The 20128-nt window shown below is 42.8% G+C and overlaps 1 protein-coding gene across 19 annotated transcripts in view; it reads left to right on the top strand.

Moving 5' to 3' along the window:
- TANC2 (tetratricopeptide repeat, ankyrin repeat and coiled-coil containing 2) overlaps nt 1-20128 on the top strand; it is a 438885-nt gene that overhangs the window by 287500 nt on the left and 131257 nt on the right. For all 19 annotated transcript variants that reach the window (XR_007911352.2, XM_051825098.2, XM_051825097.2 and 16 more), the window contains one exon: nt 5097-5222. Coding sequence is in view for 18 of the 19 variants with exons in the window: in XM_051825098.2 (XP_051681058.1) it covers nt 5097-5222 (126 nt within the window). In the remaining variant the exon portion in view is untranslated. The remainder of the gene's footprint in view (nt 1-5096; nt 5223-20128) is intronic.

The raw sequence follows: 20128 nt of genomic DNA, 5'->3' as shown, positions 1-20128 counted from the left end.
TCAGCTGGCCCTATTCCTGCTGTTGAGCTCATTTGGTGGAATAAACCAGTGATTGGAGGATCTCTCTCTCTCTCTCTCTCTCTCTCTCTCTCTCTCTCTCCCCCCCCCTCCCCAACTCCTCCCTCACCCTTGCCCTCACCCTCTCTCTCCCTCCCACGCCCTCTGTGTGTGTGTGTGTCTGTCTGCTTTTGAAATAAAGTCAACAATTCATTGTTAATTTATATCAAAAAAAAATTAAACTTGTTTAACTTCAGTAGGGGGAGGAAGAGTTCCCTCATTGGCGTGCAACTCAAGATGCCTAGCTGAGTTATTCACTTTAGACAGGTCAGTCATTGTTTTCTAATCTTAAAATGAAGGGATTTGATCTCATCAAGTTTTAGTAAAACTTTTTATTAAAAGATCAGCTAGTAAATATTGTAGGCTTTGCAGGCCACAGGACCTGAATTGCAGCTACTTAATTCTGTTGTAATTGAATACTTAAGTAGGCCGGCTCCGCGGCTCATTTGGCTAATCCTCCACCTGCAGCGCCGGCACACCGGGTTCTAGTCCCGCTGAGGCGCCAGATTCTGTCCCGGTTGCTCCTCTTCCAGTCCAGCTCTCTGCTGTGGCCCAGGAGTACAGTGGAGAATGACCCAAGTCCCTGGGCCCTGCACCCCATGGGAGACCAGGAGGAGGCACCTGGCTCCTGGCTTCGGATTGGTGCAGCACGGGCCGTAGCGGCCATTTTGGGGGTGAGCCAGCAGAAGGAAGACCTTTCTTTTTCTCTTGCTCTCGCTTTCTAACTCTGCCTGTCAAAAAAAAAAAAAAATACTTAATAAGCATGGCTCTGTTCATGTAAAACTATTAACAAACAGGCAACAAGCCAGGTTTTGTATACAAATTGTAGTTCCGACCTCTGGGCTAGATGATCTTTAGGATTCCTTTCACGTTTGTATTCTGTGATACTGCTTTGTTACCAGCATCACATATATGAAAGGAATTGCTATTCAGTTATTTTCTGTGCTATGCCAGTTAGGAGCCAGTCAGGGGACAGAAATCACATCATTATTTTAACAGAAAACTTGACAATAAAACAACTGTTAACTAGGTTTTCCTGAAAAAGTAAAAAGAGAATGTTGAATGACCAGGGATCTAGCAACTGCAAGAAATTACTACCTCTGGGCCTGAGGGAATAGGAAATTAAGAATTAAATCATGCAAGTTTTGAGTAAAGACCCCACAAAACTAAAACTCCAAAGAGACCCTGCTTAGCTGATAAGAATATCTCTGAACTCCTAGGATGGCTCTATGGAGACCAGACTCAGACTTCTGAGGAAAAAGTGCTGGCCCCTGGTCCTGGTCCTCTTAGGTGCAAGGTGAGGCTAGTCCAACCTCTCTGGTAAATACTGCACACTGGATTCAACTGCTGCTACCGGAACAAACCACCAGTGCTGGGCTGAACAAGTAAGACTAAAGTAACATTGACGGGAACAGGATGCAAGCAGGAAGGAGCAAATCCTTCCTCCAGGAGCCTTTCCCTGATGGCCGTTATTGGCAGACCCTAACAAGCAGCTAGTAAAGAAAGTAGAGATAGGAGTTGCAGAGGCCCAGGCCCAGTGTCGCAAAACAGTGTATACATTAGAGTAGAAGACAAGGTTTGAACCTGAAGCTAGTAGCTTAACAATTTAAAAAGTCAGTCTTCCCAGACAGACATTTGAACCTCCAAACATTTTAAATAAATATTGTATTTTAATAAGATGTAAGTATTTTTCATGTAAATGAAGACACCTTTAGCACCTTAAAATACGATTAGTTCCAACAGCCACTTTGTGTTTAAATACTGTAACAACACCTATCTCATATGACTGGTTTGTATCTAATTTATACACACACACACACAACCAAGGAAGAAATTTTGTATAACTGCTATTTTTCTCATTTTGCCACCTATGAAGCTGAATTTTCTATTTTTAACTCTGTCTAGTATGAATTTCACATTTCCTTTTCTGTCAGCCAAGACCACATATAGTCAGTGTTCTTTACCTGGTAGGATGTCTGCAATCTTCATCTCTCCCACCCCTTTTTTAAAGATTTATTTATTTATTTGAAAGGCAGAGATACAGAGAGGGAAGGGGGGGGGGAGGGAAGGGAAGGGGAGAGAGAGAGAGAGAGAGAAAGAGAGAAAGAGAGAAAGAGAAAGAATCTTGCATCCACTGGTTCATTCACCAAATGGCCCCAAAAGCTGGGGCTGGGCCAGGCCAAATCCAGGAGTGGGCACAAGGGACCAAGTACTTGGGCCATCTACCACTGCTTTTGCAGGCACATTATCAGGGAGCTGAATCAAAAGTGGAGCAGTCAGGACTTCAACAGATGCCCGTAAGGAATCAGCACTGTAGGCAGAGGCTTAACTTTCTATGCCTCAGCACTGGCCCCCATTCCCTTTTTATATATATATTAAAGAAAGACAGCAACAGAAAGACAGGTGAGAGAGAAAGAGAGAGTTTTCCATCCACTGGATCACTCCCGAAATGCCTGCAACAATGGGGAACAGGCCAGTCTGAAACCTGGATCTAGGAACTTCATCCACACCTCCCATGTGGGTAGTCGGAATCCAAGTACTTGGGCCATCACTACTCCTCCCAAGCACATTAGCAGGAAGCTGCATCAGAAGCAGAATCAGGACTCGATTCTCGTCACTCTGATAATAGGATGTGAGCATCCCAAGCAGCTGCACCACAGCACCTGTCCCTGAAATCTTTATTCTTGAAGGGTCTGAATCTCAAGTGGTCCTTCCCTTTTTTGGTAGCTTATAGGCACTTCAATAAAATTCAAACAAAAGAAAATAGACTGTGGTTAGAGCAAGAGGCATCAGATTAAACATAGGAAAGATCCAAATCACAAAGTCAAAATAGAATATCATTTGCAATAGTTTTAGAGTAACAGTTTAAATAAGAGATTAAATAATTATCTCTTCTGGATTGTTTTAATTTCAGAATGCAGAGCTCAACCAAGATTCTTTTTTGTTCCTCTGGTGCTGTCTTCCTCTGTCTTACATACAGCATGGCATTTGACTTTTCTTTCATGATTTAAATTCTCTAGACTAGTTTTCAAAGACTTACATCCTTATAGAAATTGTGTCCACAATTTAAATAAATTCAAGTTCTCACAGTTGAGCATAGAAAACATAGATCTTGGGTGGACATGAAACATCCTGACATTCCTTACAGTAATTTTCAAAAGTGTCTAGAAACATTGGACATTTCAAAATTGTATTATAAAAGCTAGTTCAGACATTTCTAAAAAATTTATTTTGCAGCTTTTGAATTAAAGTACCATAAAACATGCCAATCATTTTATTTCACACAATGACACTTCAATTTCTCAATAATCAAATCTGAGTTACAATCATGCATCACATAATGACATTTCAGTCAACAATTAACCACATAGACAACTGTGGTCACCTAAGATTATATCACATAGTGATATCATAGGTGTCTTTCTTTAAGTATATTCTGTGATATTCACAGAATAGCAAAATTGCCTATCAATGTATTTCTCAGAACATATCCCCATCATTAAGTAACACATAACTGTATATCTCTCTCATTGTAGTCATTCTTGACATTAGCTAATTCTCCCTTTTTGGCCAAATAAAGCTAGTGCCATTTGCCAGTTATAGAGTAAGAAAACGTTTTCCTCTACATTTTTGGATGAAATAAAGGAGAGTCAGCTAGCCTGTTCTTGAAATCATACTTGTCAGAGCTGCCGTTGGTCCCCTTTCAACAAGTTAAGCATTTTTTATGCCAACATCATGTAATTATTGAGAACAAAATATAAATAAGACATGGTCCCTGCCCCTGTGAAGCTCAAACTACTACAGCCTATAGCTATGCTCAGGTACATAAATATCAACAAGTGTATCACACTGCTAAAATAATGCTGTGTGACAAACTAGCCTGAAAATATAGCAGCTTAAAATGATCATTTTTGTGCATCTCAGGTTGCTTAGGAGCTTGTTGATCTAGACTGAATTTGGCTTCAGATCAGCCTGATGTCTCCTGGGACAGTGGACTAACTGCACATACTCTCTTATAGTGAAGAAAGAAACAGAAAGAACAAATTCAATTACACAAGCATATTTTGTTTTTTATCATCTTATTATTTGAAAGGCAGAGAGAGACAGTAAGACAGAGTTTTTCCACTAGCTAGTTCGCTCTCCAGCCCTCTGTGGCTGGGGCTGGGTCAGACCAAAGCCGGAGTCAATCTGTGTCTCCTATATGGGTACTCAAGTACTTGAGTCATCACCTGCTGCATCCCAGGGTGTGCATTAGCAGGAAAGCAGAGCCAGGACTCAGACTCAGGCACTCTGCTATGGAATGTGGGCATCCCAAGTAGCATCTTATTTGCTGAACTAAACACCTGATCCACATGAACACATTTTAAACCCTTCCTGTGTCATATCTAATAATATACCATGTCAGATGAGTCAAATGATCAAACCCAAAGGCAAGGCAGGGAAGTATACTCTACTTCTAATGGGAATAACTGCAAAGTGAGATGCAGGGCTAGTGGGGAGAACTATAAGATAGATACATAGCATGGATGTAAGAGCTGTAACTATCTGGTCTCTCGCATGGGTGGCAGGAACCTAAGGACTTGAGGTATCATCTACTGTCTCCCAGAACTAGGTATGCCAATGCAATATGGAAGGTGAACATATCAAGTGCCATATTAACCCACTGCACCACAACACCCACCCCTTGTCTTTTACTTTGAATCTCAAATCATCTTTACCATTATCTACTAATTTTATGAACCGAGCTTTTATGTTTGTTTAGTTTGCTTGTTTCTCTATTTGAATAGGAAATATATTCCTCTGTTTAAGGTTTACCAGGTGCAGATTTATGATATCATATCTTTATATAGCAAGTGAAATTAAGGTTTTGAGTTTTTAAAAAATGACTTAGTTTCTTTAAGGCTTGTAATGTATTATATTTAGCATATATTATACATATGTATTTTGTGCTTGAGTAAGTCCTGATTCTAAAGTTTTCCAAAGCTGAAAAAAAGTTTTCTGAGCTTACATGTTCTAACAAAACTTTCCTGTTTTGTCAGCCACCAGCTCTGCCCACTTGGAGGACCTTGCTTACCTGGATGAGCAGAGACATACACCCTTGAGAACCTCTCTTCGAATGCCAAGGCAGAGTATGGGCGGTGTACGCACACAGCAGGATTTAAGAGGTTAGAACCACAGGAGGGCTGTGCCCAGGAACAAAAAGAAATGGAAATGGGCAAGAGACAAAAAGTTCCTTTGTTTCCTATTTGTAAATGTATTCAAGCTCTGTTTTAGCTTACAGCCAGTTAATTCCACTATAGAAAGGCATTGTAATTACCAACAGTTGGAGGTATTGATTTCCTGCAAATTGTGAAATAAAGTAAATGGAAATGGCTGATGGAAATGAAGGAAATAACATTTTTAAGATCCAGTATTTCTGAAATGATGGTCAGCCACCTTTAGCCCAGCTATGTTGCTGGTGAATTTCATGTTAAGAATCAAACATTTTCTAGGGAATTTCTTTCCTTTTCATTCTAGTGGCCATTTCTAACCTTTCATTTTCTTGGAGTCTCAGACGGTACCTCTAATCCTATCCTGGCAACACCTAAACAGCTCATCCTTTTGCCATTTGGCACTGTCTCTTTACCTTCTTTATAGCATGCTGCATGCTCCCACAGGGAGGAAGTTGATCTTCTCGAGGACTTTAATTTTGTTATGATGACAGTTGAGATGAGGGACTTATCATTGGCGTCTCCGGGTCTCCTGTTTGCTCAAAATGAACCAAACTGTCTCTGGTAACTCCAACAATAGTCTGCTTTCTCCAGTACCTACTACCTACCTGTTAGTACCTGTTTTCCTTAGCATCACAGCCCTGCTTCATCAGGTTCATTTTGATATTATCTTATAAATTCTCTTCATCTTTCCTTTGTTCTTCTTCCCCCTTCCGCAGGCAGTATAGTGGCACATGCATTAACTCCCATGAGAAGGAATTCATACATGCCTCGTGACCCTTCTGGATGTGTTTATGCTGCCAATTTTTCAATGATGGCTAAGCAAGTAGAAGCATAAAATAATTGACTGTCTAGCTAGAATTACCATAGTCTCCTCAGCAATAGTTAGTTGGTAACTTTAATCATAGTTTTAGTTCTGATCCTTTGTCCATTCTGCTTGCCATTTCTTCAGTTTGCCAGTTACTTGATATATGACACTGTGTATGTCTAGAAAATGGAATTATATCCTTTAGACTGATTGATATCAGAATTTGACCCGTTAAAATTACATTGAAATGTGGCCTTTTAAAGTTCCCCAGAGGTCAAGTCTGGGAGCCACATATGTTATAAAAATTTGGGGTGCCTTACGATATCACCATATGCTTATTAATAAATCCCCAATATTAATAAGCCCAAGTGGGTTCTTGCCTAATATTTAGAGAAGAATTCTAAATATTGGCATAAATAAACGAGGCAGCATGGTACATTTTAGGCTTTTGTTTAGTGTGAAAGATGCATAGGAGAGTGAGAGCTTTATCTAAAAGAGAGAGGTAAATCTGGATTCATACCAAGTACCAGGAACCAGCCTCATGGAAGAGCCAGGTAACCTAGGGTGGGTGGTCCAAAGGCCACGTGCCCTGGAGGCATAGGGCTAGAGCCAGCCCCCTACTGGAGGGAGGAAAAGGGCCAGACACACCTGTCTCAGGCTTTTAATCCACTCTCAAAGGGGAGTGGCTAATTAACTTGATTGGCTGGTGGGCACTCAGGTATGTCCAGGTAGGGTCATGAGGTCACGCAGGGGCATGGTGAAGGCGTGGCGAAGGCATGGTCTTCCAACTCACAAACCTAATCAACTTTAACCTGTATGCCTGCCTACTTCATGATCCCATCCAAACCATGAATAAATGTAATCAAAAGTCCAAATAGCTGATTTATACCAAATCCGTAATCCACAGCTATAATAGAGAAAATAGGACAGAAACACTGATTTATGCAGACATTCAGACTTGGTGAAAAACCTGCCACACTGACATCACCTTGCATATTCTTACGGAAAAACATGTTGTCATTGTTGGTTTTATTTTGGTTTACCAGTTATTGAATTGTGGACTTTGTATTACATAGAAAACAAAAATTAATTCATAAATCTCTATTTTTTGAGGATTCTTCTTAGTACTGTAAGGAAAAGAGGGGAAATTGGTGCCTCCTCATAGGGAGCACCAAATAGAAGGAAAAGAACACAAAAAAGAGCAAGGAGACAGAATACAAACTCACAGCCAGAAAGAATTTATTCAGAGAAAATAAACTTGCAGAGGTCTACCAATGCCAAAGTGTACACAGACCAAAAAAACGTGTGGCAGAGGGCCCAGACCCCAGCACACTGGGCCTTTTTATATCTTAGGTGAGCTGGGAGTGAGGGTGGGGGCAGTAGGTGGAGGTTAGCTTTTCCATACTGGTTCTTCAAATTTTGCCCATTGGCTTCCAAACTTGCAGAAGGCGCAGGGGGTGGGGTGGGGAACAACACAGGGTGTGAGGCTGAACTGGTCTCCTGAAAAAAGGCAGTGGCAGCCAGAACCTAAAATGGCTGAGGCTTCTGTCCTTGTGCATCAGTCGTGACTCTGAGTATATAAAGGGGTTGGGAGCCAGTTTCTTTCTGGCTACCTCCTGCTGATTCAGGGCTTTGACACAGAATGGGATGTCTGTGCTCTGACTGAAGAAGAGCAGTCTTATGTCATTCCTGAGTGATGGCTTGGGATATAGCAGTCATCCCTTCCTGCAAGAACCTTTGGAATAAGTTAATTGTACATGGTAGAAATAGGAGCACTATGATTATGAGAATAAAAGGAGATATTAGAGACATTGTCCATGGCAGAAAAGTTGACCAAAACGAGGCAGAGTTTGAATTATTTGAAGAGATCTGTGGAATTCAGGAATTGTCAGGGACATGAAATAGTTCTTGTAAGTGTCAACTTGTATGTGTCAAGCTGTATCAACTTGAGAGTGGTGGGTCCTGTGGGAGTAGACTTACATGAGGGAGCTGTTACTAGTTTTAAAGAAATAAAATATATCCAGGGGAGGTGCCCTTTGAGATTGGCATTGGTGGGGGTAGTCAACATCACCTGGTCAGTCCCACTCCATTTTGGCTTTAGAGCAGCCTCATTTTGTTTTAGATAAACCCAATCACCAGGTTGAAAAGTAGGAGAAAAGTCACGAGGTATAGGGTATGGTTTGGGTAGATGTGTGTCTGCATAGGTCCATAAGTGAGAGTACATTTTGGTAAGAAGAGGGAAAGTGAGAGGAGGAGGATTAGCTTCAGAATTTTGTAAGGGGACGGAAGTTAGATGAAAGAGGACACCTTCCATAGAGAATTTCAAACAGGCTAAGCTTTAACGGCATTGGGGAAGAGATCTAATTCTTAAGAGAGATAAAGGAAGTTTTACCCAGTCTAAATGGACCTGTGCAGAGAGTTTAGTTAGAGTTTGTTTTAAAATTCCATTCATCGGGGGCCTGGCACTGTGGCGCAGTGGGTTAATGCCCTGGCCTGAAGCACCGGCATCCCACATGGGCACCGGTTCGAGTCCTGGCTGCTCCACTTCCGATCCAGCTCTCTGCTATGGCCCGGGAGTACAGTGTAAGATGGCCCAAGTCCTTGGGCCCCTGCACCTGCGTGGGAGATCTGGAGGAAGCTCCTGATTCCTGGCTTCAGATCAGCACAGCTCTGGCCATAGTGGCCAATTGGGGAGTGAACTAGTGGATGGAAGACCTCTCTCTCTCTCCCTTTCTCTCTCTGCCTCTCCTCTCTCTGTGTAAAAAATACCAGGGCTGGCACCATGGCTCAATTGGTTAATCTTCTGCCTGCGGCGCCAGCATCCCATATGGGCGCCTGGTTCTAGTTCCGTTTGCTCCTCTTCTAGTCCAGCTCTCTGCTGTGGACTGGGAGGGCAGTGGAGGATGGCCCAAGTGTTTGGGCCCTGCACCCGCATGGGAGACCAGGAAGTAGCACCTGGCTCCTGGCTTCAGAGCAGTGCAGTGCCATCTGTAGTGGTCGTTTGGGGAGTGAACCAACGGAAGGAAGACCTTTCTGTCTGTCTCTCACTATCTATAACTACTTGTCAAATAAAAAAAAAATACAATAAAATTCCATTCATCCATTCTACTTTTCCTGAAGAGGGTGGACGATAGGGAAAGTGAAAATGCCAGGAGATATGAAGAGAGGCAGATACTATTTAAATAATTTGAGAAGTAAACTCTGATCCATTATCTGATTGAATGGAAACCGGTAATCCAGATCTTGGGATAATATCATTTAATAGTATAGTGGAAACGGTGGAAGCTGTTTTATTAGTGGTAGGGAAAGGTTCCACCCAGCCCAAGAAGTTGTCCACCATAACCAGAAGGTAATCTGTTCACCTAACTGGGTGAAGTCAACCTGCCAGTCCTCTCCTGGGAGTGATCCACGGGACTGTTGAGTGGAAAATGGGGGTGGCCTGAAATTAAAGTTGAGGTTAGCAGTTTGGTAGATGCTACCTGTCTGAGATATGTTATGCAGTTTTCCGTATGGCAGGAGTTAGGTATATGAATGATCTCAGGAAGTGAATAATAAGTTTGTGTTTGAGGCTGGTGCCGTGGCTCAATAGGCTAATCCTCTGCCTGTGGCGCCAGCACACCGGGTTCTAGTCCTGGTCAGGGTGGCGGGTTCTAGTCCCGGTTGCCCCTCTTCCAGTCCAGCTCTCTGCTATGGCCCGGGAGTGCAGTGGAGGATGGCCCAAGTGCTTGGGTCCTATACCCGCATGGGAAACCAGGAGAAGCACCTGGCTCCTAGCTTCAGATCAGCGTGGTGCTGATCCAACGGAAAAAGGAAGACCTTTGTCTCTCTCTCACTGTCTACTCTGCCTGTCAAAAAAAAAAAAAAAAAAAAAGAGTTTGTGTTTGAGTAATAGAGAAAATGGAGATTTTTTAGAAAGGTAACTTGGAGAGAAGAAGGGAATATGAGTCCTTCCTGTATGCCCCTTGTTGTTGAAACTGAAAGATTTCTAAGTCTGAATATACGGAGCTAAGTTAAAGAGAAAAGATGGGATTGTTTCTCCACATGCTGCTGCTGTAGCTGTCAGATCAGCCTGCTTGGTGGTTTCGGATAGGTATCATTTGTCTTTCTGGTGCCTTTGCAGTGAATAATAGTGGCTTTGTTGCCAGCTGAGCAGCATCAAGAAGAGCATTAATCAGCTTGCCATTTATTATAGGGGTCTCTTGGGCTGTCAGAAGGCCCCTTTCTTGCCATATCTGGGCATTGGAATGGATACTATTATGGGCATATCGGGAATCTGTGTATATGTTGACTGTCTTTCCTTTGGCTAAGGTGAAGATTTGAATCAAGGCTAACAGTTTGGCCTGTTGGGAGGTAGTGCCTTGAGGTATGGGCATAGCCTCTATGACCCAATGGGGGAAAGAAGAGGAGGTATCATCATGGTATCCCTCAATTATTGCATATCCATTGGAAAAAGGAGGAGTTTTAGAAGCACTACCATCAATGAACCAATCTGGGGCTTTTGGAATAGGAATGTCTGTGAAGTGGTAAAATGTAGTCAGGGAAAAAACAAGGAAGTTAGGACGGGAATGGGATTTGAGGGGATCAGAGAAGGTGGTGAGGAAGAGAGCAGCTGGGTTGAGAGAAGAGCAGCAATTAAATTTAATGGTGTTCTGGAGAAGGGTAGATTGAAAAGCCTGGAGGCTAAGGAGTCTTGCAACCCCTGGGAGGACCAGATTTGTAAGGTTGATAAAGGGTGAGTTTTGAGGCCTCAGGTATGAGAAGGGCCGCCATGGCCTTAGACATTGGGGCCAGCCTTGATAAATCACATCTAATTGTTTGGAGAAATAGGCCACAGGTGTAATAGAGTCTCCAGCCTTTTGGGCCAGGAGATCGACTGCTTGCCCCTTAGAGCTATGGATGTAGAGCAGGAATGGTTTAAGTGAGTTAGGAAGGTCTAGGGCAGGTGCTTGTAGAAGAGCTTTCTTTGGGGTTTGGAATGAGTTCTCAAAGGAATGGTCTCTTGCAAGGGCTCATCTAGATTACCCTTGGTAGCTTCTTAGAGGTTTAGCAATAAGATAAAAGTTTAAAATTTCAGATGCAAAAATATCCTGCAAGTCCCAAGCAAGCGGAGGTTATGCTTAGTACATGGGAAAGGAACAGTCCATCTTCCAGTTTTCAGGCTGGAGGGATTGCACGAGTGTCTGACGTCACAAGAAGTCCCAAGAAGGTGACAGAAGTGGAAATTAGCTGAGCCTTATTTTGAGATACCCTATAACTTTTTCAGTTAGAAAGTTCAAAGACTAGTGGTATGTTGGAGTCTCTTGTCAACATATTGAAGAAGAGTACTAGGGGAAAGGTTAATAGAGGCTAGATCTCTCTGGAAGGCCTGTCCAAAGAAGTGGGCACTATCCTGGAAACCTTGGGGTAACACTGTCCATCTGAGCTGTCGAGTAAGATGAGTATCAGGGTCAGACCGGGTAAAGGCAAAGAGTGATTGGGAAGATGTGTTGAGAGGAATTGTGAAGAAGGCATCCTTTAGGTCCAGGATGGAAAAGAAAGAAGTTATAGGGTGTATTTGGGAGAAGAGAGTATAGGGGTTTGGCACAACTGGATATGTGGGATGGACAGTGGCGTTAACACATCAGAGGTCCCATACTAAGCGATAAGAGCCATTTGAGTTTTTGACTGGAAGTATATGTGTGTTATGTGAAGAGTGGATGGGAATGAGTGTGTTAGCTCAGAGGAGACAATCTATAATAAGTTTTAGACCTCTGTGGCCTTCTGGGCTTAAAGGATATTGGGGAACAGCAGTAGTGTTTGTAGAGTCTTTTAGAGAGATATAAATGGGTGTATGGTGGGTGGTAATTACTGGGTGGGACATGTTCCACACTATAGGATTAACCAAGGGAGGGGAGGGAGTCTGGGACGGAGAGGGGGGAAGAGAAAGGTCCATAATGTGAAGTATGAAGATTTATGCTGTATCCCCAGTGGGAATGGCAACAGATGCCCCCAAGCAGTGGAGAAAGTCACTGCCTAAAAGGGGGATGGGACAGTTAGGAAGAATGAGAAAGGGATGCAGGAAAGTAGTATCTCCGAAGGAGCAACCTAAGAGAGAAGTCTTATTAGGTGTTTCGATAAGGCCTTTCATGCCAACAGTAGTGACTGAGGAAGGAAGGAGTGAACCACAATATTCATTTAAAACAGATAAACTAGCCCCAGTGTCCACCAAGAAAGAAACTCGCTTGCCTGGCACTATTACCCTTGGGTCCCTGGACTCCTCTGCGATGGTGGCTGTGAAACCCGGGCCTCCTCATTATGTTAACAGAGATGATATGTACTGTGCCAGAGGGGTTTAAACACAGAGCTTTTCTAGAAAGGGGGGTTTCCCTCCCTGGGGGCAGTGCATCTTCCAGTGACCCCATTGTCCACACTTGGGACACTAGGTAGGGGGGAGGCCTCGGGTTAGGGCAGCTCCTGGCCGTAATGTCCAGTATCGCCATATTTAATACAGGCTCCAGGAGGGCTAGAGCCTTGAGCTGGACTTCGAGTTGGAGCAGGCCTTGGCCCAGGGCCCAGCATTGCTGCACTGATAACAGGACCCCTTAGAGGTGGCACTTGGCTTGCGACTGGGGTCTTGATGGATTACAGAGACAAACGTCTGAAACTTTAGTTTTCTGTTTCCTTCTGAGTCCTTAATTCCTCATCTCTGTTGTTAAAAACACAAAAACCGCATCTGTGGACCCCTCTCCGGGGCTTGTGGGCCATCTTGTAATTTTTGGAGTTTGCAACAGATATATGGAGCTGACTTGAACATAAAATGGGAATTTAAAAACAGCCGTCCCTGTGGAGAACTGGGATCAGTGTTAGTATACTTTGTCAATGCCTCTATCAGGTGGGACATAAATACAGTGGGGTTTTCATGGGGTTCCTGGGTGATCTCTCTGATCTTCTCATAGTTAACATGTTTTTGGCTGTTCTTATCCATAGCTGCCAGCAGGCATGAGATCATGTGGTATCAGGCCTATAGCCCCAGGTCCCCAGGTTGGTAAGTCCAGTCTGGGTTAGGGTTGGCTCTGGGGCTGGCTCGAGCAGCCTCTGGGGGTCTGTCTGGGGCCTGGTGGTGCAGCATGCCAGATTCATTCAGATTCATCTGGAGTTAAGGTAGAGGATAAAACTAGAGATCATTCCAAGTTAAGCTATAGTACTAAGTCAGGCAGAGAAATCCCTTAAGATATTTGGAGGGATTCTCTGAAGATGATCGTAGACATCCCTCAATCTAAAGTCTGATAGAGAGAAAGGCACATAGACCCTAACTGGGCCTTCCACTACAAGCACCTCCCTCAAGGGAAAGAGGGGTTTGAGTTGTGCAGTTCTCCCTCACGGGGAGGAAGGGTTTGAGTTGTGCAGTTCGGGAGCATGTGTGAGCAGGAGGCAGGGTGGGATCCAGTGAGGAATTAGGTGGGTCAGTCTGAGAGGCTGAGGCTGGGGAGGGCCTGGGATGGGGGAGGGAGTAGGGTCATCTGCAGGCTCTAGATGTCATGAAAGATGTCAGAAAGGATGTCATGAGGGAGGGAGTGGCAGGGTGGAAGGCTTACAATGAGTTTTTCTTCCTTGGGAAGAACTGGGTAGAGAGACTTGGGGAGAAGAGAGTAGAGGGGCAACAACTGCCCCTGCTGCGGCCATTGGGGTGGCAGAGGAGCAGGGGCTAGAGAAGAGGGGTGGAGGGGGCCAAGGGCGCTGTTCCTGAGTCCAGGGCTCCTAGGGTGGAGGGAGGAGAGGTGGAGAACCTAAGGGGAGCCTCCAGGCCTTCTTCCTCCATGAGAACGTGGAGTGAGGAAAATTGACCCCGAAGGAGGAAAAAAGCTGGGATGTGAGACCTCTGACCATCTGCCGTTTCTCTGTGTAAAACTATTAATGTTGCAGAGAATTTGGAGATAAAGGGTGCCAAATTCTGGCCATTCTGAGCCAAATTTTAGTACAGAGCAAATTAACCACTCCCTTCAGGCCCAGCTTGTGCTAGGTTTTTAAGAAGCAGAGCAGCTGACACCATGGCTCACTAGGCTAGGTTCTAGTCGCGGTTGGGCGCCGGATTCTGTCCCAGTTGCCCCTCTTCCAGGCCAGCTCTCTGCTGTGGCCTGGGAAGGCAGTGGAGGATGGCCCAAGTGCTTGGGTCCTGCACCCCATAAGAGACCAGGAGAAGCACCTGGCTCCTGCCTTCGGATCCGCGCAGCACAGCGCACGGGCCGCAAGGCACCGGGCTGTGGTGGCCACTTGGAGGGTGAACCAGTGGAAAAAGGAAGACCTTTCTCTCTGTCTTTCTCTCTCACTGTCTAACTCTGCCTGTCAATAAATAAATAAATAAATAAAAGAGACAGGACAAAGGGGAGTCAGGTGAAATGTGAGAAATTTCCATGGATTAGGCAAAACACAGCCTGAGGAAAGAGAGTCTTCCATGGATTAGGCAAAACACAGCCTGAGGAAAGAGAGTCCTTTCACAGGCTGCCCTCAGGAAAGACTAACCCCAACTGAGAACCTAAATTCTGGGTCTTCTAAGAGGAGAGAGTGAGAATTCCCAGGCTTAGACCAGCATTGCAGTCCGAAGCTATGGCGAATGGACATTTCCCCTGAGCGAGTGAAACTGACCAAACACCCCAGGCCTTAAAAAGGGGGATGAACCAATCACAAGCCTCACCCCAGTGCACTTGAGGTGCAGAACTGAGAGGAGACAAGGTAAAAATTTGTAGCCAGACCGACTTTATTCAGAGAAAATAAATCTGCCACCAGCGTGCACGTTGACTGAACATGTGGCAGAGGCCCAAAAGGTGGGTGACCAACTGCCAGTGTGCAGACAGAACACGTGTCAGACAGACCTGACCCCAGGAGCTGGGCTTTTTTATGTCTTAGGTGGACTGGGGGTGGGGGAAGAGATGGGGGTAGGGAGCAGCAGGCAGAGGTGAATTTCTCCATACAGGTCTTTCAGGTTTGGCCCTCTGGCTTCCAAACCTGGGGAAGAATGCCAGGAGTGAAGAAAGAAGGGCATGAGACTGAATTGAGATTCAGAGGCAAGGGATAAATTCCAAAATTATCTCTTTTGTGCAGTGGGCTTGAGTGGCTGAGGCTTATGTCTTTGTTTGTTCCCATCACTACTGATAATTGATAGCACATATCTGCTTCTACTATCAGAAAGCTTAATAATCTCTTTGACTAATAACCTAGTGGGCTTGACATGTGAAAACAGATACCAGTGTACCTATAGTAGAACAAGGATCTTTTCCATTGCAGCTTTTGCCTAAATATTCAGTAAAACAATAAAAGTACATATAAATGTTTTTCAAAAACTTACCTAACAAATAGTCATTTTAATTTCATATTCATTTTAATTTCTAATATCATATATATCAATTTAACCCATATAAATAAAAGCCTTTTAGGATCCTCAATAATTTTTTTTAATTTTATTTATTTATTTGAGAGGTAGAGTTACAGACAGTGAGAGGGAGAGACAGAGAGAAAGGTTTTTCTTCCATTGGTTCACTCCCCAGATGGCCACAACAGCCAGAGCTAGGCCGATCAGAAGCTAGGAGCCAGGAGCTTCTTCTGGGTCTCCCACACAGGTGCAGGGATCCAAGGACTTGGGCCATCTTCTACTGCTTTCCCAGGCCACAGCAGAGAGCTGGATTGAAAGAGGAGCAGCCGGGACTAGAACCGGTGCCCATATGGGATGCCAGCCCTGCAGGCGGAGGATTAACCTATGGCGCCGGCTCTCTCAATAAATGAAGTTGTTTGTGATCATGGTTTAAGAGTACAGACATAGTTAATTTAATAATTGTCCTAATAGTAATCATAATTGTTTTATTGTAATGCTAGCAGTCTTCTGATTGCTGAAGCAGAAATTGTTGGGGTAACGTGAGCTAGAATTTGGAACTTTAAGTGGTGCACTAAGATTTCCTCATTCGTAAAAAGTCTTTTTTTTTTTTTTAACTTTTAAGACAGCTGTTCTGAACAGCTGTTCTACCAAAATTGATGCTCCCAAAAATCCAGCCTGACAGCGAGGAGGTCAGCTAAGTGCGTTGACCAGGATCCCATTGCAGGAAGTTAGTGGATTTCTAGCTGTCAGCCGTGCACACACTTGAGCTGCTAAGATAGTTACAGAAGGTTGTATACTAATTCAGAGTAAAGAAAGTTCACAGAAAATACATATTATGTAAAACATTATTAAGGGATTTCAAAAATTGTTTACACCAAAATAGCCTTAATTTTTTTTATTCCATTTTTCCATTTACTTTTTGAAATACTCATATAGCTGGCTAACCTACCATATGTGCTTTTTCTGGTCACAAAGCCTAATGTCTTTGTTGGATATTAATTTGAATTAATTTAACCTTATTAAAGTTTGTTTTAAAGATTTATTTATTTATTTGAAAGGCAGAATTACAGAGAAGCAAAGAGAAAGAGAGAGAGAGAGATGCCTTCCATCTGCTGGTTCACTCCCCAAATGTCCGCAACAATCAGAGCTGAGCTGATCTGAAGCCAAGAGCCTGGAGCTTCTTTTGGGTCTCCCACAGGGGTGACAGGGACCAAGTGCTTTGGCCATCTTCCACTGCTTTCCCAGGCACATTAGCAAGGAGCTGGATCGGAAGTGGAGCAGCCAGGACTTGAACCAGTGCCCATATAGAATGCCAGCACTGTAGGCAGCAGTTTTACCTGCTGCGCCACAGCACCGGCCTCAGCATTTTTAAAGTTTTTATCTTGGGGATGGCACTGTGGTGTAACAGGTAAAGCTGCTGCCTGCAGTGCCAGCATCCCATATGGCGCCAGTTCAAGTCCCGGCCACTCTACTTCCAGTCCAGCTTTCTGCTATGGTCTGGGAAAGCAGTAGAAGATGGCCCAAGTCCTTGGGCCCGTGCACCTACGTGGAAGACCCAGAAGAAGCTTCTGGCCCCTGGCTTCAGATCAGCCCAGCTCCAGCCATTGTGGCCAATTGTGGCCAATTCCAGTGGATGGAAGACCTCTCTCTCTGTCTCTGTTTGCCTCTCCTTTTCTCTGCGTATAACTCTAATTTTCAAATAAATAAATCTTTAAAAAAATAGTTTTTATCTCAAGGCTTTAAAACTATCTGGAAGGTTCCAATTTTAATTTAATTACCATAATGATAAAGTGGGGTTATGCTCAAAATTATCCATCTGAAACCTGTCACTCTTTCTGATCATCTTAATTAAACCTATAATTCCACAGAGAAAAACAAAGACTAGGTTTGCTACATATTGAAAGGAAAAGGAAGCTAATGGTTTTTATGGATAAACATTATGACAATATATAAAATAAACTAGTGAGATTTAAAATACACAAGTAAGGGCTAGTGTTGGAGAACAACATGTTAAGCCACAGCCTGCACTGCCAGCATCCCCTGTGAGAGTGCCGAGTCATGTCCTGGCTGCTCCTCTTCCAATCCAGCTCCCTGCCAATTGCCTGGGAATATCACAGAAGATGGCCCAAGTTGTTGGCCCCCTGCCACCTATGTGGGAAACCACATGGTGTTCCAAGTTTCTGGCTTTGACCTGACCCAGCCCTTGCCATTGAAGCAACATAGGGAGTGAAGCAGCAGATAGATCTCTTTCTCTCTCTCTCTCCTTTTCTCTCTCTATAACTCTGCCTTTAAAATAAAAATGATCAAATCTTTGAAAAAATAAAATACACAAAGCAAACTCTAGCATATTGACTTTAAATAGTAGCTGTTTAGCATAAATTAACAACTATTAGAACCAGGGCTGTGGCACAGTGGGTAAAGCCTCTGCCTGTAGTGCTACTATCGCATATGGCTGCCGGTTCAAGTCCTGGCTGCTCCACGTCCGATCCAGCTCTCTGTTATGGCCTGGGAAAGCAGTAGAAGATGGTACAAGTCCTTGAGCCTCTGCATCCACATGGGAGACCTGGAAGAAGCTCCAGGCTCTTGGCTTCAAATCGGCCCAGGTCCAGGCATTGTGGCTATTTGGGAAATGAACCAGCAGATGAAAGACCTCTCTGCCTTTCAAATAAATAAATATTAAAAAAATAAATTATTAATGTCAAGACCCTATCCTGCCTGGTGTTGAATTATAATCATGCTGTTCTGCTTGAAGAGACTACAAATTACAGATTACTTTGTTTCTCAGTTTATGTTGGTTTTGTTAGGAGTTTTATTGAATACCATTACATAAAAGGGCAGTTGGAGGCTTCATATTTTTTAATAGCTGTTTTAATAGACAGTAGGTTGAAGCAGATATATGCAAATGATAATCTGATTCATTGGCAGAATTTATGTGAAATTGACACTATCTCAATTAACTTGGCTTTGTCAAAGCACTGGATTTAATTTTCACGAAATAAAATCAATGCTTCACGCCATTTATAAGTTCTTTACTTTTCTGAAACAATGAATCTTTTATGGAGATGACTAAGATGCATGTCATGAAACTCAATTCTGTTGTAACACCAACTGAGTCATTCATCCCTGGGGTTACTTAGTCATCATGGTCATTGCTTGGCTGGCTCTCACATTTACGAGGAAATATTTCCATCAGTCTTTTCCATATCATTGTTCATTGTATTATTTTTGTAAGTAAGATTAAATTGCCTTCTTCTTGGAAGGAAAATCCAAAGATAAGGTTGAATACATGAAACTACTTCTTTATGAATATTAAATGGGTAGATTACAAACTTGTATGAGGTTGGTTTACTCCCCCTTGAATAGGCCTTTTGCAAAGTACCTGAAAATTTGAAAATTTATTACTCAAACTGGATGTTTTTATATGTTTGCTAGAAAGTAGTCTATGCTTTTTAGAGAAGTCTGGCCATAATTTTTTAAAGCAGATCACTACTTATAGTGCAGCTCTGCATAGATCTAGTTTTTGTATAAAAAATCTTGTTTGGTAAATTGTATCTTTAAATTTGAAAACTCAAATAGTACATTATATAACAAATTTTTTTCCACAAGACCTGCATGAAAGAAATAACCTATAAAAAGAGAAGTTTATAAAATGTATAATCTTCTAATAGGCACTTCTTGCATTAAATAGTGTGATTAATGAATAAATAAATAAAGGCAATGGAGTAACATGAAAGAAATTCTAATTATGATCTCTAACTATGCAAGTATGTCACTGAAAATATATTTAAATGCCTTAAGTGCAATAAAGAAAAATAAAGTATGTGTGTGTATTATATATATATATGTATGTGGCATAGTGGGTAAAGCCACACACACACAGATCATCCCCAATTTAACAGTGGTTTAAAAATAAATCCCATGTATCCCTTTGTTATAATATGCATAAACCTTGAAGGCATCATGCCCCATGAAATCAGTCAGCCACTAAAGGACAAATACTGCCTTATTCCACTTACATGAGGCATCTAACATGATCTTGAAGTAGAAAGTGGGATGATGATTTCCAGGAGTCAGGGGAAGGGGAAGGTAGGAAGTTGCTAGTCAATGTATATAAAGTTATCTGTCATGCAAGATGAAAAAATTCTAGCAATCTGCTATACAATATTTTGCATATAGTTAACAATATTGTATTTACAACAATACTGTGCTGTTCACTTAAAAAGATAGATCTCATGTAGCACATTTTTCATCACAACATTTTAAAAAAGAGGTAAGAGATGGGAAATCTCTAATCAAGGTTGAGTAAGGAAAGAGACGTATGTTGACAGGTGGTGTTTTAATTAATTTATTAGCCTATGGAAGCTACAGAGGGCATTGAAATATGAAGGTGATGGTAAATACATGATGCTGCCTTAATCTCTAAAAGTGACTGAAATGTGTGTAAAGTGGAAAGACGAACAGGGTGAGCTATCAGAAATGAGAGACAAGGAGGGCAGGACCAAACAACCTGTATTTCTGATCAGATCATGATAATTACTGACATTTAATGAGCACTTACTGTTATCAGGTTTCAAGCAAATACCTTCACATGATCTCAGTACTCAAGCCTGAGATTACCGTCAAGTGTATGGTTATCCTTTACAGAGGAGGAAACTGAGATGGAGTGGAATCAAGTAATTTGCACAAGGTCACACAATAGTATTTCCC

This window comes from Oryctolagus cuniculus, chromosome 17 (assembly GCF_964237555.1).
Source record: "Oryctolagus cuniculus chromosome 17, mOryCun1.1, whole genome shotgun sequence".
Taxonomy (NCBI): domain Eukaryota; kingdom Metazoa; phylum Chordata; class Mammalia; order Lagomorpha; family Leporidae; genus Oryctolagus; species Oryctolagus cuniculus.
This window is presented reverse-complemented; position numbering and strand designations above follow the sequence as displayed.